The sequence below is a fragment of the Plectropomus leopardus genome, chromosome 8 (assembly GCF_008729295.1).
Source record: "Plectropomus leopardus isolate mb chromosome 8, YSFRI_Pleo_2.0, whole genome shotgun sequence".
Classification (NCBI taxonomy): Eukaryota; Metazoa; Chordata; class Actinopteri; order Perciformes; family Serranidae; genus Plectropomus; species Plectropomus leopardus.
In genome coordinates this window covers 16,750,511-16,774,751 of record NC_056470.1, presented here as the reverse complement: position 1 = coordinate 16,774,751, position 24,241 = coordinate 16,750,511, and the positions used below count along the sequence as shown (strand labels likewise).

Here is a 24,241-nt window from a genome sequence, read left to right as displayed (position 1 = left end):
TGAGCAAATAGGTTTACGTCTCTTCAGAAACATTGGGGGAAAGGCAATAAGGACGCTGGTAAAAATGTGACAAGAAAATGTTAAAAATGGGAGAGAGCAAGAAAAAGATAGAAAAAGAATATTAGAAAATGATCCAAAAAAAAGGTGAAATGTCAAGAAATTCTATTGATCATCATAATCCTTCATTCATCCATCCAGGCTTTACAGTTTGTCTTTATCGAGCTGGTTGTGTAAACCGGCCGACCAATGCGGCTGTTTGACAGCTCGTTCAAGTCAAGATGACAGTGACCCTCTGACTCTTCCTTTAAACTGCTGCTGCTGACCTCTGACCTCAGGACCAGTCAGATGGAGGGCTGATCCTCTAGCAGCTGACAGCACAGGGTCACAGAGGGGATAAACACACACATAAACAGCGCTCGCAGTTACACTAATAATTATAGCGAGCTACATTCTGACAGGAAGGGATTTTACAGTCGGAGTCATGCATCCAGGCATTAGTGACCACTTCAGTTTTAATCTGCACTGGTATTCTGCAGCACATTGGAGCCTTTGTGATTGTGCAGCTCATCTGTGTGCTCACCATGATGGTTAAAGCCAGCCATTAAATGCATCCATTCAGATTTATACAAATCTGCTGCCAAATTTTGACAAAACGTACAATTTGATCTATTCACATATCATTTTGTGAGTGAAAAAAAGTATTTTATTGCTGGAAAGATGGTCTTTGCATAAAATCGGGCTTCTATACAGTAGAAAGAATCAAAGGCTTTTGAAATTAATACGACATGATCAGAGAAAAGAAAGGAGAAGGAATGTGGCATTCACTTTTGGTCAAAAGATAGAAAACCTACAACTACAGGAATGCATATTTCTGCCGCGCCAAACCAATAGGCGAGCTTGGCTGTTTTGACACAGAAAACAATATTGCTGCCAATGATCTGAAATTACTGAAATTTCTGAAAACATTTTAGACTAGAAAAAGGTGACAAAGTAACATAATATTGATTCAGATTTTGTCAGTACTGCTTGGTTTTACCATTTCATCTTATTCATATCAGCCTAAATTTTTGTATTCTAGAAACTGAGCACTGAAATATGTTTCCTAGGACATTTTAGGTGAGAAACAGGCAATAGAGTGATAGAATCTCTAACAGAAGTGTGCGAGAGAGAGAGGCAGGCCACTCTTGATCCGCTTCAATACTCTTTGAGTCTGCGGTGGCAGGTATATGCAGGGTTTCCCACACATTCATCTATTTGTAGCAGCCCGCCACAAAATAAAACAACTGGTGCGACATATTAATTTTCTATCTTTTGGAGCTGGACCTTTCATTATGTTGAAATACCATTTGGTTATTCCTTGCACCACACAATCGGAGCACAAAGCATGCTCTGGGCACAGATGGAGCGGTAGAAGGTCAGGCAAAGCGAGAGTGAAACTTGCTTTCATTCACCTTTGCAGCAGCCACTCCTCTCATTCATCAATCTGATCAGCTCTGATCTGATCGACTGATCAATTATCCACCCGGCTTATCAAACTATATTAAACTATTGGAGCGCTCTGCCTGTGCTGCATTCAAAGAGCAGCAAAAACCTAATAAGATGGAGGGAAGTTTACTATGGTTCATTTTAGGGGTGTTCTGACTGAGTTTTTATTCCCCAGATCCCAATCCAAGTCATTTAAAATTGAGTACCTTACAATACCATGTCCAATACCTCAATTTTTCTGAAATATTACTAGCCACAGTGTTATGATACAAAGCTGCTTAAAAATTGGAAAAGTATCCTTTTCAACTTTTTTTGTGTATTTAAAAAAAAACATTCAGCGATGAATGAAATCAACTGGTGCTTTAAGTTTACTTGTTAGGTGTCCAGAGTGATAGATATATATTATTGGCCTGTTAAATTCAGATTGTAGCTTATGTGAAAGAAATCCAAGAAAAACACTGAGCTGCCCAGATGCCGGAGTACTTAATAGGTACTGAACATTAATGTCCAGATAGTGATTTCCATGGATTTTTCCAGCCCACAAGCAGCTGATATGTTGAATCATCTGACTAACTGTAGCTGACACACTGAAAATGGTGTTTCTTAGGTCACTTTTAACGATGGACTGAATATTTAGCTTTCTCAAACAGACCTAAAGAGGAACACTAATACCACATCAATGGTGAATAAATGATGAGTCAGGACGAGCTGGGAAGGAAAGGCTGAGGTTATGGTTATAAGTGCACGCTGTGTGTGGGGAATTCATAATGAAACTCAAATGGACTGGGACAAATCCTCACCAGAGGCACATAAAACCTTCTACAAGACCCCAAGTTATTCAGCAATGGGTGAAATTAATATTGGAATTAGAAGAGGACTTGAAAGGATTTTTTTCAGTTTGTTAATAATCTGAACAAGCAGTTTAATTCCAGCTGCCACTATCAGCAAACAGCACTTCATAAAACTCAACAACAGAGTCAATGTGCTCCCCAGCTATAATTTCAATCAGAGTAACACCTGCTGCCAACATTTATACTGCAACAGTCCTTCTTCTTCTTAACTGATATTACTTGGCTTGTGAAAATTGTTTTTAATTTTGGAAAATGCTCCCCTTTGCCTGAGAGGCTTAGTGAAGTGCTTTTTTGATGCCAAAGTTTTCCATCTGTTTTGTGGTCAGTGCAAAATTTTCTTAAATGAAAAACTCACTGGCAATTTGAAAATGCAAGAGTTTAAGTGCCTTTAGTTATTAAAGTAGAGATGAAGCATCCTGTGTTCCAGATGAATATAGTGGTATGAACATATTTCTGCCAGCAATCCAGGGATCAGATGATTGAAACGCTCCTAACAGTGTACCAAAATGCTAAAAACGAGTTTCCCAGGGGTCTCAATAACAGTCAGAGGTCACTGCTGGGCTAATGTTTGCTCTCCTAGACAGAATGAAGAGCTAATAGTTGATGCTAGCAGACAGGAGAGAGCAATAAACACCTGCCCATCTACCAACCTGCCCAACACACACAGGGACAATCAGATTAAAGTAAAGTCCAGTGTACATTTGTGTTGTGTGTGTGTGTGGTGGGGAGTAGTGAATGGCTTATGGAATCAGCTGATTAGCCTTCAAGCACACCCAAAAATTCAAAGATCATGTATGAACAAATAGTAAAAGGACCTGTTCTTCTAAAGCACCTTTTTAGTCTTACAACCACTCAAAGTGCTTTTACACTACTTGCCACAATCACTCATTCACTAGGGTAGCAAAGTTTATTGAAATATTATCAAAACTGCAATATGGTCAAATATTGCAAGGGCTGCAAGGTAAAATGTGTCACAACATAACATACCATCATAAATGAAGCACTGTAGGCTTGGGTGGTATCTATATTTTTCATACTTTAACACCCTCCTGGAATTTTACGGGGTACATGGTATATGACGGTACCTGTGCGCCGGTGTTCCCCCCAGCGGCACCGCCAACCACCGCGTTGGCTATGTTCTGCAGGCAGTTACGCCATATTCAGTCTACTTAATGTGACAAAATGTCAACAACAGCTAATATTTTTACACCCATTTTCCGTTTTAAACAGAGAAACACAACTATACACGTTCAGAATTCATGCTTCTCTCTTTCACTTAAATTAAGATTTCTGCAATGCGAAACTTATTGTTTTTTTTGGGGGGGCGGTCAAGGCCCATGCTTCGCTGCTCAGGCGCAACTCATGTAGAGACACTGAGTATTGCTGATTTTTTGTGCACTACGCACATGGTCTTTAGCAAAAATAGACAGCGAAATAGTCTTTTGATAATTATATTGACTCTATACCAGCTTTTACTATATCTGTCACATACATGAGGAAATACAAATTTATCGGTTGTACTCAACTTTTCCTGTTTCTGTTTAAAAATAAAAGCCCCCTGGCAGCGTTTCTGTCAACAGAATCCCTTCAGCTGTTGACACAAGGCATTTTACGGTAAGACAGTTGCAGGGCCATGTTGTTGACAATGCAGTAGCTTGCACTGCGTCAAAAATGAGTGGAGTATGTGCTTTTAATTGTGGAAATACAGTAATTATAACAGCCGCGACAACAGCCAATATGAACACACATTGCTCACGCATGAAATGTGGCCTGGGCGTAACCTCAATAGAGAGATTTATAATCACACCATCAGGACTTCTATATACACTCGTATACGTAACACCGTAATACTGCCCATACCTAGAGCACTGTGGTGCTACATAGATGCTCCCACCTACAAATCATATTCCAGACATTAAGGGAACATGCATAATTGGTACAGACCCCAAGCAAAAATGACATTATCATCAATTTCATATATTTTCAGTTACAATGAGATGCAAAATCATGACTCATATCAGAGTCACAATATCTGCCAAAATAATCGCAATATCATTTTTTTGCATATCATCAACCCCTACCATTCACACACACATTTATACACTGGTGGCTGTGGCTACCATATAAGGTGACACCTGCTAATTAGTTAAACCTTTACAAGCACTTACAGGGGGCAATTCGGGGTCAGTATCTTGTCTAAGGATACCTCGACATGCAGGTTGGAGGAGCTGGGGATCATATCACTGATCTTTCTGATTAGTGGACAACCCGCTCTACATTCTCAGCCACAGACATTGACTCATTATTTGGCTTCAATCAGCAGCTCTATAGCTCTCTCTGTCTGTTGAATGGTTGACAAGAGTTTCCCCTCCCTTTGGCAGCCACATTTTTTGCCCTCAGAGGCTGAAATTTGGCATGGAGGTTGCAGCTATTGCAAAACTTCTCACTTGTTCACCTCTTTGCCAAAGATGCGGCAACAACACTTATGTCTCATCTCATTGTGTCGTTCTCTGTCGATGTTGCAAACAAAGAGGACTTCCATACTATGTACAAACCACTGCGACCCCCCCTTATATCCACACATGTATTTATCCCCCCCACTGGTAGAGCGCTGTAATTACTGTGGGGATAGATTAGCCTGGTGGCATCCAGCTTTAGGAGGAAGCGACATGACTGTTTCAGTCACCCACGATTTCCTCTTGCCTCACAGTATCAGTTCCTCTCCCTGCATGCACACACAGGTTACCACATGACTGCACACAAACACACACACACGCGTCAGTGAGGATAACTGCCTACATTATACAGATAGTGGTAAATAAAACCTCCTTTTCACATCCTGAGAATCATCCAGCGTTTGCATTTTTGGCTCTATCCTAATCTGTAATCTCAGATTACATGTTAACCTAACAGATTACATTGCTCCGTCTGGACATTTGTGTGGACTTGTTAAAAGGATAGATGGCAAAAATGTCTAAACTGAGACAAGCCTCCGAGCCTGTAGTGTATGACTATCTTCTAACCCTGTGAGGTCATGCTCAGGCTTCTAGCCAGCGATACTGGTTCGATCTGCACAAAGCTGTCTTTGTTTATCAGTGGTTTATTGTCTGTGATAAATGAGATGCCAACATACAGCACTGTTACAACTCAATCTCACGAGAAATAGATACCAACAAAAGAAAGCCATTCTCCCGTAGGGTCTTAGTGAGCAGATGACAGCAAGGAGACACAGAGCACAACCGCAAACAGAAATACTCACACAAACAGCCACAGTATGCACATTTACATGTAAATACACACATAAACACAGGGGCTGAGAGAGGAACTGACATCACCCACAGGATCTTATTTATAGAGCAGAAACACAAAAACAACGGGCAGACTGTGCTGAGAACATGGGTAAATAGCACTCGGCAGGAAATGCAAATGAATGAGTCTGACATCAAGGCTATTTAATAGCACCTGGTTGTTGGGTAAAGTAGATGTTAGAGGCTTATTTCCACAGTTCATGCTCTAATATTAAAGCAGTCAGACAAGAGGAAAATTAGTAAATTCCTCTGGATTTGCATTCCCACGTGTGATTTATTCTGTCTGTTTTCATTTTAATACTGTGAATTAGAAGTGATACAATTAGTCTATTAATCAAATAGTTAGGTGACAGAAAAATCAATGGCAACTACATTGACCACTAGTCAATAATTTATTTTTCAGGAAAATACCAAACATAACCTTGTTCCAGTTTATATATTATGAGGATTGCTGCTTAACTGTCTTATGTGATAGTACATTTAATGTCTTTAGGTTTCTGAGTATAAGTCAAGCAACAAGCTCATAATGTTAACTTCAGGAAGCTGCGATGGGTATTTTTCACCGTTCACATTTCATAGACCAAATAATTTAACATCATTTGAGATGATAATCAGCAAATTCACATGAAAAGTCATCATTAGCTGCAGCCCTGCTGTGAACAAACAAAACATGGTCTTGATCATGTTATGTTAACATAAAGCCCTGAACAATACTTTACATAATGTGTAATTTATGCGTGAAATCTGTTCACGCGCTGACACACCAATGTGTATGGGAACTGACAAAAAAGGTAAAACTTAAAATGTGTGATTGTGGCAGCTGGGTGCACCGAAATAATGTGATGGTGCACCTAAATGAAAATGTCAACTACTACAACACCACTACAACCACTGTAAAGTTAGCCTGGAGTCCAACATAGTGTATTTTTTGACTTATGCTTTTTTCCCCTGCCTTAGTGGATGTTATGTTTCTTGTGAAACCTGTTTTTTTTTCCGTATAATAAATAAAACATAATGGAAATCATGAATCTCTGTTAGTCTGGTTGAGATACTGCAGTTTGACAATTACCAGAAAACTAAATAAGCATCTACACCCTCAGGACTGCGTATAACTCTTAGGTCCAAGTCTGCAGGTGCTCAGCAGCTGAATGACAATTATTAAATATATGGCAAACAGGTCTCAACCAGGGGGTATTTTGTTCATGTCTGTAAAGAGATTGAAACATTTACATAAAGGCCTCTCAACTCCAGGGCCAATGTTTTCCACTCCAAAAGCAGGCCTTCAATTCCTCTGGGACTCAGCTAGCCCATGTGAGGGGTTTTTATGCAGGCAGGGAGGATGAAGTATTCTCTGGATGGAAGGAGAAATGTCCCGGCCAGCTGAGAAAAAGTCTGGGGGAGTGTAATTTCTCTTGACAGAATCTCCATTGGAAACAGAGATTCGGTTTGTATTTGGTTGCTAAAAGGGTGGAGCCAGCACGTCTCACAAGTTAACTGAAACTGTCAAATCATGATTGAGTGAGGTTTTGCAAAATATGGTTAACTATCATTCATCACTGTCATTTTGTTAAACTCGTGCTATGGGGACAACACTCTTCAAGCTCTGTATGAAACTGTAGTCAAGGTCTCAAATATTCAAGTCATAAAATAAAGGAGCAATATATATTCAAAATAATATAAATGGCATTTTGATTAATCTACTTAGATTAATCTGCTTTGTTTCAGCCATAAAAAATGTATTTAAGTGTTTAAACCAAGCATTGTAGCAAGTGGATATAGGGTTGGGAGAATTTTCTTTTTTTGTGGCTGTGTGTGCCCCTTTGTGTCCCCTATTTAAATCCAAAAGTTTTTGCAGGTTCCTGAACGTAGTGCAGGCGAGATTCCTCATGAGGAGTGCTGTACCTGTCTCAGATTTATTGCAGCTGATTGCATTTGGCTGTTCCATAAAATATGCTCTGAAAGTGTTGTGACATGAGTAACTGAATGGCTAATATGTTACAATAGCGCTTCTAATGGACAGTTCAGCCCCAAAAACAGAGAATCGAATCTTGTTGGCACATGATGTCATTGTGGTTGGCTGCCACAAATTATTAAATGTGTGAGAAATGCAGGTTTAACTCTAATTTTGAAAATCCATAAAAAGGAATGTATGGGGGACACTTTGAATATTTGGGAACCAGAGGTCAAAAATACAAAGTTTAAGTCTTTTTTTTTGTCTCCAGAGAGACTTCAAATACCTGATTAAATAGCTGGCAGTGACCCACCCAGTTTTTACCCCAGTACCATTGAGTTGACCAGTACCATGTGTCATTTAGGTCAAAAAGAAAGCTTGTTTTTCTCTGTCTTTTTTCTCTGTCATGCTGTGACGCATGATGATATCAGAAAGAATGTGGGTTGGTTTGTCCAATTTGATGATTAATGAATATGATTATCTGGCATATCAGATCATTTCATTTCAGTCTATTTATTGCTGTTTTCTATGCAGGGTTAGTGTGGCTGATCATATTACAGCTCCTTTAGCTATTCTTAGCATTTTCTTATGAAAACATAATAATCTAAAGAGAATAAGACTGAGATCTGCATGGAAGAACAGATCAGTTTAAAAAAAAAAAACCCTACGTGGTCTTACAGCTTTAACAGATGTGTAACACCTGGGTTTGGCCAATACGGAAGGTAATGAGTTCAGGGAGTGAGCAGCACAGAGGATGTAATGAAGGGTGTGAGTAGTGTTGAAAGTGAAACCATGTAAGTGGTGATGGTAGGACAGCAACAAGGTGGGGCCTATAGGAAACGAGAGAGAGGGAGACAAGAGACAGGAAGACAAACTCACAATGTACAATACGCACATCAAAGTCACTTTGCTTGTATCTTAAATGTGAGGCAATGATACATTCCTTCACTTAAGCCTCACAAACACTTTCACAATTGCAAAATGCGTGCTTGAACAAACACACGGACACACATAAACCTGCTGGCCAGTTTTAAATACCACCCTCCCTAACTCGAACACCTTATCCTTTCATCAAATCAGAACTTCCTGTACTGGATAAAAACACTTTAGCTCAATTGTGTTGGCCCTGCTGGGATCAAAATTAAGATTTTTCCCTCTATGAGCTGAATGAAACATCCAGACTGGACACAGTCAGCATCCTGAAGTTGTTTTTGCCAAAGAAATAAAACTAATGTTCCTCCTTCCAAGCTTTTAAAGCATTCACCTTCTGTTTGAGTGCAGACTGAGAAGTGCCCCACTTCCTCCATTACTTTTATTACATTGTGCATTTTATATTGGCAGAGACAGTACTCTTGAGCCAGCTGTGTGGGTACAGTGGAGTTTTGAGCTGGGGACTGTTAAAGCGCTGAGACAGCCAAACTGAAGGAGAGTAAATTTAACTACCCAAAAGACTAGAAAATGACATTTTTTTTCGCTGGAAGACAAGCAATATCACTGACTCCTTAATTTACCTTTCACCAAACTGTTTTTTTTTTTTTTTAGTTAAAATTCATCTAACCAAAACACTGAGATTAAAAGCCTCCTTAAGACACCCCCCTGATCTGTGCTTCTGTTAATATGCTTTCACACAGTATTTCCCTGAAGACAATAACAGGCACACTGCAATCTTGGCAATGACAAACTGGTTTTTTTTTTTCAAGATAAACTGAGCGCACATTACTTCATCGAAGTGATAAGACTGGTAAACAACTGTAGATGGTTCATTGCTGAGTCAGAAAACTGACGTCAGGCAGCCACAAGTAGGATGCATGTTGGTATCAGCAAAAGGTTAACGCAGTTTATTCTTCCGTCCGGCTGTCTTTGAGCACACAATAACCACAATGAGCTCTTAGCTAACAGGTTGTGTGTTTGTGCTGTTCCTGCAGATGCACAGATGAGTAACAACTCCTGAGGTAAAACGCCAAATCTCAAATTGATTTCTGGTCAGATCAGCTGGCTACCCTGCCACTAACTGGATAATCTGGCACCCAGAGCTAATGCTCAATGAATGCTTTAACATTAGAGTTGTTCTGATTCCAATCTTTCCTTCCAGATACCGATTCAAATACCTTTGCCTCAGCCGATACAAACTACAAATGCGATACCGTAGCGTATACTACAAATGCTGTATGTGAAATGATTGCTGTTATTGTTGTAGGGCATGGCCCAGATTAAACCCTTGCAGCTAACAGCTAATGTTCCACGATTTACTGGAAATTAATTCTTCTTCATTGCTCTAAAACAGTAGCGGGCAGAGGCCAAACAGTTCACCTTACTGTCTAGGCTTCTGTTTAAGAGCGCCAAAGATGAATGATTTCTAGGAAAATTGCAGTTTTATGTGTGTGTGAAACTACTTCATTAAATTACATAGTATTAGTATTACAGTACACAGACTCATGTACTCGCCGAACCAGCATGTAAAGGATATCTGTGTCAGAGCAACTCTGTTTAAAATGATATTGAACTGAGGCTATTGCACCAAATTGATGATTTTTAATAAACCCTTTTCATAGGAGACATTTTGAGCTGTCACAGAGGTTAAATCACACTTGTGCTTTACTGACTTTAATGACAGGGTGTCACTGGAACTGTGTGACGTGGAATATTCAAACGGCTTACAAGGCCACAATAAAACTGGGCCATGGTTAATGTTATTAGTAACACCTGCGTTCTTCCTGGGATGAAAATGTGTGCTGTGAAAAATGTCAGTAAGTTGCCGACAAATGTTGATGGAAAGCCAGCTGAAACTACTACAGAGATATTAGATGAGAAGAACGGTGTCCCTCTCATGAGAGTATGAAGTACGAAACTAGAGCCAGGAGGCAGTTAGCTAAGCTTAACATATTGATTGAAATATTGGAACTTAATATGTCCTTGTCATACTTGCACAGCTTACTGGAACACTTGAACTGAACAGAGTAATTATTATTGCTATGAGTAACACCTCTGCTTGTTTGTACTATAACAAGATAACATGTCTGCTGTGAAAAAGGCCTAATTCACCTCAGAAATCGACCTGTGTGAGTTATTCTGTCACAGAGCTCATTTATTTTAACAATAAAGGCAGTGTAACCAGGTTAGTAGGCTGACTCTGAGTTAATTCAGCACATTGCAAAGAACAGAAAAAAACAGAGACTTATTTAGGGAGAAGCATCCTCGCCTGTTAGCTGCATGACAGACCAGTGTTTCTGCATTGCTGGGTAACCAGAGCAAGCTGAGCAGTGAAAGTGAGCCAAAGGTATCGAGTTTCACTGTGGCAGTGTTGTAGTTTAGAGATGCGGGGGTCAGAAGTGTAGAACAGACCTGACATGAGGTTTACTGAGGCTAGTACGTCAGCTGAACTGTCATCTGTCTGCTCTGTTGCCCAAATGTGGTCAGTGAGTAAAACAAGACAACATAACACCACACACCTGCCATATGAACTGGCTTAGTAACATCCTCCCTATGTTCCATCTCAACATGACACATGCACCAACGATGCTCCTCGACTGCTTAATTGCTTTTGGATGAAGGGTTATGAGGACATTAATGTAAAAGGAAGAACGTTAACCAGGCAGCCAACTCATTAAAATCAATATTAGAAGCTCATAACAAGCCAGGAGTAGCCTTTGAGAAACACTCTCATCCTGAGGTGTTGAGTCTACAGCTGACACTGAAACCGCACAGGCCTTATTGCCTACGTTCCACTCTCTGGACAGCTCATGGTCCTGACCTCCCACCACCCACTGCTCACAGTCATTTAAGAGCCTGTCATCACGATGGGAATCTATCGCCGCTCTGAAAATGATGGCTCTGAATGTGTGGGGATGTTCCACAAGGTACAACACTGGAGGAATGTGTGGAAGTAAAACACAATGTGGTAAAAAACAGGCTGCCTGTCAAGGTCCAAAATACACAAACCCATACATCAGCAAAACATTTCACTTGAGGTGTAACTGAAGGTGCAAGGTCACAGGGGAATGGTAGTGAGGCAATGTTAGCAACAAGCTACTCACTTCAACAAAGGCGTGTAGGAGATTAGATGAAAGTGTGGTCACTGTGCAACAACTCAGACTGGTTTCACCGAGTTACAACTTTAAGAATTACTAATGCAGATACAAAAAACTGCAGCCCTTTTAATTAATATAAATGGTACTTATTTTTATAGTATTTTTTTATAACTTTATTATATCCTATATTTGTGTATTGATTTTTGCAAAAAAGTTGTTATTTTTAATTTAATTTCTATACAATTGTTTGTTTTGCACCAATATAGAAAGCAAATTTCTTGTATGTGAAAACCTACTTGGCAATAATCTTGATTCTGATTTTCATACATTTGAAAACCACACCGGCAGAGCAAAGCCATCAACATCAGATCTTTTTAGCGACTCTGCAAAGCGGATGCATTGACAACATCAGTCTGACATACTTAGGAGAGCTGTAAAAACATCTCATTAAATCTTGTGCTGTAAAGATGTCCTGGTCTACACATCATATTCTGCAGACTTATAAAATACAGATCCCTGCAAAAATCTCCCCCTTATCATTTTGATGTGTTTTTCAATCACATAGTTTTATAGAGCCAGACATGACGTTCACACTTGATGACACCACACACCTGGTTACAGCTCACTACAGTGTTGTCACTGTCTGTGAGAACATGCATGTAGCACGACACTAGACTACTGTAGAATGAGGGCCTCCGGCTGATACAGAAGTGTGAGAAATACTGTGTTGATACACTGTCACTAGTATCATGTGATCATACACACCATCTAAACAGAGTCTCTAATTAAAAGCTAGCATTACAAAATCTAGTCCACTCTTAATAACAGCTGCCATACCAACACAGATAAGGCTAAGCAGTAAACAACCAACCTCACAAAGCAAACACACAAGAAATGACTAGAGCCAGAACTGCAGCAGTGCTTCAACTGAGTGTCAAATTATTAAACAAATGTTTCCATTCAAGGCAATGAAGACACAATATGTGGACCTGCAGCAGCATAGAAGCTTGTGCTATTGACAGTTAAGATTAAGAGGTTAAAGCCCCACCCATTCGATGTGTTTTCATGGCCTTTGTTTTACCTCTTTCTCTAGGGAGTTGAATTAAAGGGGTCCATAACTACAAGCCAAGGTCCAGCACAATGTGTTCTGAGGGGCCAAGATGGGAGATACACATCAGCCTGTTGAGGGGGTTTCCTGAGGACTTCTACTCACTGGTATTTTTTCGATAACCCTTTGGCTCCGCACCAGAATTAGGAAGAGAACTATTCAAATGTTAGGCACAAGTCCAAAAAAAAACAAAAAAAATGTAACAACCCAGTCAGGGACTGAAAGAGAAAGCAGTTGACCTTTTGGAAACTTTCATTGTACATCTACGGCAGGACTGCTTTAACCCTGAGCTCTGGTTTCCCATCAGCCCTTCCTGTGACGCAGGCCTGAGCTTTCATATATAGAAACTGACCAGCTGCTGAGAAAATACTCCATGTTCTCCACACCCTCTTCAAAGGCTGTAATGATCAGCTGTGGCTGATCAGCTGAAGAGCCAGAGTGAGAGAAAGAGACAAGAAAGAGACTTTGATGTGATTTATAATAGACAGCAGGTTTATGGTCCAAGCTCTGGTCACTTCAAGGGTTAATATCCAAAAACAGTTACAAAAAGCATCCCTTTTTGCTGTCAAAATTCATGTGGAATTCTGTTTTTAATAAATTGTTAATATAGTTAGTAAACAAGCTAACGCCGATAACGACGGATCGTAAATCCGCAACAGCATTTTTTGCAGACATTAGATATCAAACAACAGCAAGAAGCTGTATCCTATTAACTTTGTGAGCTGTAAATTCATCCATTTCTTCACCTTACGGTGAGGTCTCTCTCTCCCCCTTTGCCTGCATGTCCGCAGATGCAAAGAGTAGTGTGAAAGACAAGAGTGCTCTCTCTGCAGCAAAATCTGGGGACCAAAACGTACCCTGAAGTACACTGCACAGAAAAAAGTGACTGCTTGACTAAAAGCAATCTCTGACTGATGATTTGAGTCTGTGACTTTCATCAGCAATACTGTTTAAGCAGACAAAATCTCTAGTTAACATGCTAAAAACATTTAAAACTACTGGTATGATGCTTTAACAATTAGCATACCTATAGCAACTTTCTCCATGGGTCAGACAGCAGGCTGATTGGCCTGAAAGGGGCAGTTCACAACAGGCCGCAGTATTTCACACACAACCCATGGGCGTAACAGTGACCCACATTTAGCAGCCAACCAACCAGCCAGTTAGTTGGATGTGGAAGTGTGAGTTTGCTACTTGCTGCTGTCTACTAGCCAGGAACATTAGCCTCAGCAAGAAAGAAATACACACAATTAGGACTGACTCCTTGGGACTTTGAGAGGGTGGCCTCCACTGCAATAATGGCAGAGTTTTTGTGTCAAAGAGATGCTTGTTTTCTCCTCCTCAGGCATGAAAGCGAATTTGTCTTGCCAGCCAGGTCTATTTATATTCACAAGAGCATTCTTCAGCATTAGCACAGTCACATGGCCCGCTGGGCGGTGGATATAGCCTGGCGATACATTGAAAGGGCTCTGCATCAGCTCAGTCTGACAACAACCGAAGATGCAACAAGACTGGATTTGGCCATCAATGAGTTCACCATTTAGCCTTTGAGGTATAAATCAGGGTGTGAATCAGTCAGCATTGTCTGATGTGTCACGGCCTGGGCCCCTGACTAAATGACTGCAGGCCACAAAGGCACAGAGTGATTGTGCAATGCAACGTCAGAGAGGTGATTCGCCATCAGCCCACTTAAGATTACAGGTTCGTCAAACTGTGAATGAAGGTAGGTGTTGTGAATAGACTGGGAGAAAGGGGCTAATATTACAAAATCCCCATTCTTTCTTCACTTATGATGAGTCACAGTTTGCATCTAACTCAGTAAACAGCCTGGTGAGACAGGAGACTCAAACAGGTTCTCTCACTTTGCGGTGGATGGATGTGCCCCGGAGAAGAGGACACACCTAATTACCGTGACTCACGGATATACAGCAAGCAGGAAACTATGAGACACAACATCAATGCATGAGTGATAATGCTTAATGTACTGTCAACTTTTATTCATAGACTGTAGGGAACTTCTACATTAAGTTGCCCACTTTCACAGGAGGGTCAGATCACAAGGTCAGTGCCATTTCAGTGACAGAGTCCTGCTCAAGTGTACTTCAGCAGAGAGGATGCTTGTTAGCACAGGTGCTTCAACCAAGGCCCTTCATGGCACTTTACAGGCATTATCACACTATTACATGGCTTCCATGTGTCATCTCAGACTTTCATAGCCCTGTAACACGAGTCCCAAATAGAGCTGATAAGCCAACAACCATTAACTCTTTGAAACCTGAGTAAAGTAGCCTTTAAAAAAACAGGCAGTTAAGTAAATGGGAAATGTAAGGACAAATGACCCAAAAATTTTTAAAAAGTACAAGAAAAAAATCCTGCTTCAGTGAGCTTTAGCACTACATTTCAGATCCCTATGCATTCAGGAGTGGTGCAGTTTGAATGTTTTGTGATGTAAATGTCTTGACTTTTATTTGCTTTCTGTTGGCTTTGCTGACAGATAGCCCTCCAGCCGCCTTAACATGTAGAAACATGCCCACCGCCTAACCTCTGGTCTTTACTGGTTTCCTTGCCTCTCTGCACTGCGCACAGGAAGCGTAGGAGCTAACTTAGCTAGCCAGCAGCTCATTCAGCAATTACAGCCTGCTGAAACATTCCCACCCTCCGGTGTCCTTCTAGATTGCCCCGGTGAATAAGTGGCTCCATTTTGAGCCGCAAAACACCTTTAGCATTATTAACAGTGATAACATAATTAACAATGTTTCCAAAGCAACCCTGTTAGGTTGTAAAGCAGTTACAAGTGGTAATCGCTGAGAGGCACCACTAGCCAGCTTCCACCAGACCTGAGCGGGTTACAGATCAGTAACCTGAAGAGCAGCAAAATTAACCGACAGCAAAATAAAGCAACATGTGTACCCAGTCAAAAATATTCCCTGTGGTTAACAGGTAAACATGTTGACGATTAACCATTGACATCCTAAGTCCTGACACTGGGACTGATATTGTGGTGATATTTTGTTAGCATTCAACAAAATTTTGTTGTCTATATTATTTATACCAAATGAGTTGGAATTGTAAAAAAAAACTAAAAGATGTTTTGTCGGATGTACTGAAATATACCACAGTGGAAGGCTTCATTTCATGCAGCATCAGTCTCAATATTTTTTATGTAATACTACATCTACCGTACTATAATGTAAAGTTGCAACAACTGATCGATTTCTTGTCAACTATGAAGTGTCAACTAATTTGATCTTCAATTTATTATTTTGAGCATTTTTTAAGAAAAAAAAGTCAAAACTCTCTCATTGCAGCTTCTTAAATGTGAATATTTTGTTTTCTTTTTTTCCTCCTCTATGACAGTAAACAGAAAATCTTTGGACTGTAGACAAAGCAAGATATTTAAGGATATTATCTTGGGCTTTAAGAAACACTGATCACCATTTTTGACATTTTTTGACATTTTATAGACCAAACAACTAATCAACTAACTGAGATAAATATTAATAGATTATTGGACAATGAAAATAATCATTAGCTGTGGCCCTATGGACAATGTGTAGAAAATCAAATACTGTGATATTTTTTTTACCGAATAACTTGATATTGATATTTAAGGGATGGATATTGTTGCTTTCACAAAATAGTCACACAATTAGATTTTTGATAAATAATCATTTGTAATGACAAAGTGGGTAAAGGCAAATAATGGAACAGCGACAAACAGATGGTGAAGTTCAGAAAATTACTTCACTTTACTGTAATGCAGCCGTTAAAACCAGGAAAAGACAAAACTAATGATATTAAAATTGTAAGTAAGTATTACAAAAAAATCATTCTTAATAATGCTGTTAATTTCTGTGAAAAAGCCCAGCCCTGCCCGACATCACACATGAGCTTGCTGAACAAGTCAAACTTCTGCTGTATGAGCACGTCTGGAGGGCTGATGAGTGGGATGTCAATACATCTCCTGGCACTAACTCAGAGGAGTCCGGTTGGCTTATTTTTCCTATGCATGCCTCAACTTCTACCTGGGGAGCGTAAAGAAGTCACGCTCACTAACCACACACACCAACACACCCACCCACACCCAGACCACGCTGCCAGGGTGTCCTGGTATTTAATGAGAGCGTGTGAATAATTCAGCCTACAACAGGTTTGGAGGAGGAAAAGGGACTGCAGCCATCATTAACTATTCACAGTATAACAGTATTATGACACACACATTTGTCAGTGCAAACTGTACACACACAAACACACATAAAGAAGGACCTTTGCCAAGACTACCCAACCATCTGCTCAGACCTGAGGCCTTGGCTCCAAAGCTACAAGTAGGATGATTCTTGTTTTTGCATTTTGGATTTTGACCTACAGAAGCATATACTTCAAACAAAGAAAGCTCTTTCAAATGTGGTGAGAAATTACAGAGGAAGGTTGAAAGTTGTCTTGCAAGTATGACTGGGCAATAAATCAATTTTATTGTTTGTCATCCATCTTTATAATCATATTGTTACATAAGGCTCACCATGAAGTATCATGGTTCACGGTTGTGTCTGCATGTATAAGTTAAATTTGACCATCTATCACAGTATGACATCTAAGAATGTACTTTTTTTTTTTTTAATTATAGCATTATATTTCAGAAAAGCACTATGAAACCACTGGACTCAATAGGATAAACATGAGTTCAACTTTTTATAAACATGTCATTTTGAATATTTCTGTAAATAGCACCACAGGAAGTAGTCAAGTAGTCTGTAATTGCGATGTTGTCGGTTTGATTTGGCTGGGGATATTTTTGCATGTCATTGCCCCATGTCCCCCTCCCCTTGTTTCCTGTCTCTCTACACTTTCAGTTGTCCAACAAGATAAAAGAAATGCATATTCAAAGTCTTTTAAAATACTAATTATTGTTAACATGTTGAAGAGATAATGCTGCGCAACAATTTCAATTCTGAACATATTGTCTACTAGAATTTGCAGGACAAGTGCTTTAACAATTGGTTGAGCTGTTAACAAAGCATGTCTTATCAGGCCTGCAGGAATCAAAAGCTGTGAAATGTTTGTAATTTGGGGAGAGATCTCAGCTTTAGAATCACTGCAAGAGGCTCTTATTTCTTTTTTCTGTGCCAGCGCGAACCTCCACCTTCTAAACAAAGAGCTCTGCATCACGCATGATTGAGTTTGAGGAAGTGTCTATCACATGTCTGTAATGTGTCTCAAAATAAGCACTTTGCCTACAAAAACAACAGTTTGCTGCGCGTCTCATTCATAAATAACAGAGAGAAAAGACATATGTTTTCGCAGCCTTCCTCCCTGGTTGAGAGGACAGTCTTCCTCAAGGATCCATCAGGCTTTGCCCTACATGTTGTCACTGACGGTGAGGGTCAGGAGGATGGATGGCAGATACAGACTGGGTCCATATCAGTGCTGTCATCCTCTGCTTAGGACAGTCTCTCTTCATACAGAAATGAGCCAAGCATGCTTCTGCTGCAGCCGAATGCTAGCTGGCTGGTTCACTGCATGATTGGCCTAGAAAGGAAGCAACTGGCAATAATCTGGACTCTTTGTCTGCACATACTGATCGCAGATGCAAAACAAAGAGTTTGTATCTCCACATAAACACAGGCAACATGTGCACCTGAGACACGAGTTTAAAAACTTAGACTGGGAGGGAACGCCAGGCTGTATTTTAATATCATTTTGGCATGGACCACTAGTGACTGACTCACAGACAAAAAGCTAATCTGTGTGGAATTTTGCTTGTGTCAGCAACATTTGACTTCTGTGGGACATGCCTGACAGACAGTGGGAGATGTCAACAAGGTAGACTGGTTCCAGGGAGGAATCAGACATGACCTTTTACCCCCAGGCTCAGCTGAGAGGTGGCAGGGTGAGAGGGGTGAACCACTCCCCTCAGCGGTACACACTACACGTCATCTTCTCAAGTATGACCAGTCGCCAGCCCCTCCCTGCTCGTCCTATGGAGGCAGCTCATTCCAATATGCACACAAAGGCTGGGTTCAGCTGAATGGCCTAAATGGCAGCAGAGCTCCTGGCCACGGCGGCTCAGACCAGCTGAATGGTCCTCATTGTGTCCCCATGGTCACAGGGGGCTAGCAGAACTGGGTTGTTTTTTAAGGGGCCATTTGGCAGGCCTGTGTTCTTATCCGAGCAACGCAGGAACAGCCATTTCCACTTGGTTTAGAGGACGGCTTGTTATGAACTCAAGAAAAATGGCCTATAAAGTTGATGACATGCCACATGCATCCAGTCATAAAGGGGCTAAAAGGCTTACACACACACATATGAAGCTAAACTACTGCAAACAAATAAAAAAATGTAGCTATCAAGGCTGGTAGAGACAACATTTTTTCCCTCTTTTTTCCACTCTATATACGTATAATGCAATGTGATTCACCAACGAACATGTGAAAAACATCCAATGAGTGAACATGGCCCCTACAAAGATGTGATTATGATTGTTTCTTTTGCAATTCCCACAAATCCCATGCAATTAAATGAACCAACAAGGAAGAGTTCTCACAACAGTTCCTGTTCACAGCTGCATTACTAACAAAAGTGGCCAAAAATAAAGGTGATGTTTACCACTTTAACCTTATTATCACCACAAGCAAGTGTTTAGTCTGGACACGTCAGTGACTGAAATCTAAAATATGCACAGGGTTGGGCAATATGGACGAGAGTCATGGTATATTACATTTTCTGTTACAATATTTAAATGAATCATGAAACAAAAGATTTCCTGGAGAATAAAATCATAAATGATTAATGTTTGAAATAATCAGACCGATGTCTTTTTCCTGGCTAGTCCAGCAAATAAAAATATCTGACATATTAAAGTACTTCATCATAATGATGCAAAAATCACACAAAAATTCAACATTGCCATAAACACTTCTGATCACTGATTTATGAAACTGGTCACAATGTGCCATGACATGCTAAAGGGACAGTTACCACGGTATAAACAATATGGCCAAAACACAGCAGACAAATATCTATCAATCTCCACCCATCCACCATCGCACGTATCATATACAAATTGTCACTTACAGTCACTCTGTAAGATTACCAATGATATTACTGTAGTAAATCATCATTCTGTAAGTATATACTCTTTGTAATCAATGGGCTAAAACATCCAAAACCACCAGTATAACACTTTATTAGGCCAACACGCTGAATACTAGCTGAGTCGACCTACACCAGAATATCACTTAAATGATGCTGCAACGATAAATTGATTATTGTAGTTGTCAACAATAAAAATAAGGATGACTGGATTCAGTCACCTCAGCTGGAAGAATGCAGCCCAGGTGCCATGAGGCGGGAGGGGGTTGGGGGGGGCTGTCACTAGGATGTGACAGCATGAGTCAATGGAGAACAGGGGCTAACAGCTGCTCTGGGGGAGGGGTTGATTTGCACTATGCTTTGCATGAATGAATGGTTGCGATGCTTGCAAACTACAATAAATAGACACATCCATCACACACCTACATCCACAAGTGCAGAGCAAACATGCATACACCTGACTCAAATCTCACACAGTTTGACCACAAGATTGAAGGGAGTGAAACCCATGATAAGCAGCGCACTGTGGGCAAACCCATAATTTAAGTAATAGCAGATTACACGGGTGTCTCTGTACGTGCATCTTGTTGATCATGAGGTCATACACAAGGTTTGCTAATTACTGACAGTCATTCATAACAGTCTGTGTCTTGACATGACACCAGAGCATACGATAACTGCAGGCCTGGTCATTACATCTGAACACCAGTCACAGTGACTCACAGTTTTTACTGCAGTAAAACATTTTTCAGCTGAAATCTGGACACAGACAGGTGCCAAATACAAGGTTAGTGATGATGTCAAACTGGAAGCCATGCAGTCACAGATTAACCACATCCCTTACAGTGAATTCCTGAAAACATCCAGTAGTCCAATTCCTGCACAAGAATATAGCGTAGTATTTGATGCAGTATCTACATGTTTTTTGAGATTGCTGCAAGGAAGCAATATCTCTAAAATAAAGCCTATGTTCAAACAGAAGTTTTGTTAAATGGCCTTAACATAAAGGATAACAAATGTAATAATATTTTGTGTCATATGATAAACTGCCCTGCAACTTAATATGCCCAAAAAATCATTAAAAAAAATAGTAGTAATAAACAATTGTAGAATAATACAATATGGTTATTATTAATTATACATTTAGATTATGAATGCATATATGTAAAATTATTCTGGATTTGTTTTTGTATTGTTTTGATTATTTAGTAAAATATGTTATTTGTTCATCATGAAAAAAATGAATTGATCAGAAATCATATTATTATTTTGAATCTTCTCATTTTATATCGAAAGTTTTTCATAAATAAATGCAAATAGTCTGAAGGAAAACCCAATATCCACCACATCAAACATGAGCTAAAACTGTATACAGAAACACTTAACAGGACTGACAGATCCAAAAGCCACCAGGACCTGCAATGCCTCAAAAACCTCTTTTTTGAATATTTGTGTACACGTTCTCCTTTTGTTCTTGTTACTCCTTTAATTTTATTCTTCTGTCCTTTTGTAACATTTCATATGATGAAATAAAGGAAATTAGTTTTTAAAACATGAATGAAATTCCCACCATATGAAGAACAGAGATGACAGGAGAAGGGTCAAACCCTGATGGCTAGACCTTGCCTCAGGCTGTCTGACACACACACACACACACACACACACACACACACACACACACACGAGGAGCTATAGCTTTGACATTAAACCTCACAACAAATACGGGAAATTTGGCACAGAAACACATCTTTAAATCGACGTTTCGCTCTAAATTACACGAGATAAAGCAGAGACAGGGCAATGGATGAGAGCCTTTCTCTGCCTCCTGCTGCTTGTCATGCACTGCTAGCTCGCGTCCTCACATCCTGTATTAGCACAAAATAAGCTAGCTCCAGAGCATGACGCGAGCGCTCATTCAATGTATTATCAACATAAAGTAGCATAAACGGAGGAAAACTACAGGTTTTATCGGCGCCGGTTGGCCCAGACAGCTGAGACGCACACAGCTAGCTTGAAAATCTGCTCTAGCATCCCTCCCCGTCAGCCCCCTCCCCTCCTTTACCTTCAGACAGCTCCAGATCCAACTCCGCCAGTTGGTCTCTAACCTCTTTTGGCAGGGCGGACAAATCCACGCCGCGGTCCGCCATGGCTTCGCCGAGAAACTCGAGTGCGGTCTAGTTGAAAAGGAGCCGGCCCGTTGTGAGTAAGTGTAAAAAAATAAAAATAAAACGCCCTCCCTCAAGACACAAAACAAGCATCAGAGTGGGAGAGACAGTCCGTCCGCACGGCTGGCCCCTCCGCCATAATGGGAAAAATTCACCAACGGCAACGGAGCCGGTCACGTGACCGCCTTTACCTCGACTGTACGTTAATTCACTGCATCCACACTGACACACACCGAAACTACTGCTCCCCCTGCTGTCCCAGCCACAGAAACACACGCACACACACACACACACACACACACACACACACACACACCCACACACACACACACACACACACACACACACACACACACACACACACACACCACTTTTTCATCCTGCCCCCCTCAAATGCTCTGCCTGCATTGGGGGGCCACTTTTAAAAAATGACAGGAGGCCAGGGGCCAGTCGCAGCAGCCCAGTAAATGTTTATAGGGTTTTAGGACGTTTTTAGAATTTTAGGAAATTTTAACGATTTTAGGGCATTTCTAGGATGTTTCTTGGATATACAGTATAAATATATTTTCTTGGATATACCGTGTATATATATATATATAGACACACACACACACACACACACACACAGACATACGTACATACGTATATGTACATACGTATACATACATACATACATACATACATACATACATATACTATATATAGTACATATACTAAAAATCCAGTAAAAACCCAGTAAGGATCATGCTTTTCTTATACCAAACTTGGACATTGTCTTTTAAGGACAACAAGCCTCAGAGCAAACTTAATGTGACATCATGATTATAGGCTACTGTGTCACTTGTGTGTCTTCCAAAAGTACTTGAGTGCAGCTCAAAAACACCAACTTGAAAGCTGGGCCAAGGATTTTGGAATACTGAGTAAAAATACCTACTTTGGTTAACTTAAGCTACTTATAAAAGAAATAGATCAAACTACTTAGTAGAAAATGAAAAACAAAATAAAGAAAAAAGATTAAATTGACAATGTGCCACCAAAAAACTGTCACTCAGTTTGTTGCAAAAAGTGCTGTCTTGTTCACAGGTCATGCATAAACCAAAAATAAATAAATAAATAAAACATGCCACTATTCATGAAAAGTGCAGGAAATATCAGCTTTGATTTTGTATACAATACTTATCAGTCAGACACCTGCCTCTCAGAAACTAGTCCAGGTGATGTTACTGCAACAAGCAGAGTTACTGTGTTAGTCAGGTAACTTCTAAAATAACCTGCAACAACTTCTCTGAACATTTGTTAATAGCAATAATAAATAGGTATGAGTAACCGTGGGGTTCTACTACTACTACTACTACTACCACTACTGCTCTGTGTGCCTTACGTGTTTTTGAATTGAATTGAAATTACAGTTAGCAATATTAAATATATTGAGCAATTCTTTAAAAAATCATTACAAAAAATGTGATACTTTGTCATATCATATAAGCATATCATGTTTTTTTATGCACCCCCCCCCCAAAAAAACCCCAAAACACCAGTGTAAAATAAATGTAGCGGAATAAAAAGTACAATATTTCTCTGTGAAATTGTACATAAAGTAGTCCGTAAAGAAACTCAAAATTGTACATAAATACACTTGACTAAATGCACTTGGTTACTTTCCCCCACTGCCTGAAGCCTAACGCTGTAGCCAGAGAGGGTGGAAAAAGTACCAGAATATCCTTCTTAAATCTGGATTAGGAACCAGGCAACTGACCAGTGGGCCCAAAAAGCTCAGGGTCACTGTGTGGTAATTTGATTAATTGCACATTTGAGATTACACAAGTGATCATACAAACAAACTGACACACATTAAACTGGGACAGGGTCTAATGCCAGCACAGGAGTAAGCCTACTGGTTGGTTTCTGGGACTGTAAGCAAAATACAGTATATTGAAACTGGCATGTGTCAACTGTAGAGCTGCGACTAATCACTATTTTCATAACTGAATAATTTGATTATTAAGATGTACCAGTAAACATTAGTCACTTCTGCTTAAAATCATTAAAAATTATACATTGATTATTAAAAAAAGTTGTCTGTTCATTTTCAGATCAATTCATTTCTACTTTAGAAGACTGTTATGGAAACACAAACTGATGAACACTTCAAGGAAACATACTACATATAAGCAGCACGCAGTGTTGGAAGAATGGGCCCCAGCTCATTTTTACCACATTTTGGGTTAACCCAAACCGGAGTTTAAGTACCTGATT

At 40.0% G+C, this 24,241-nt stretch overlaps 1 protein-coding gene across 1 annotated transcript in view; it reads right to left on the bottom strand.

Moving 5' to 3' along the window:
- dip2ba (disco-interacting protein 2 homolog Ba) overlaps nt 1-22,134 on the bottom strand; it is a 53,011-nt gene extending 30,877 nt beyond the window's left edge. Inside the window, exon 1 of the mRNA XM_042492114.1 lies at nt 21,883-22,134. Within this exon, the coding sequence (XP_042348048.1) occupies nt 21,883-21,967 (85 nt within the window). The 5' untranslated portion in view covers nt 21,968-22,134. The remainder of the gene's footprint in view (nt 1-21,882) is intronic.
- Between the last annotated feature and the right edge of the window lie 2,107 nt (nt 22,135-24,241).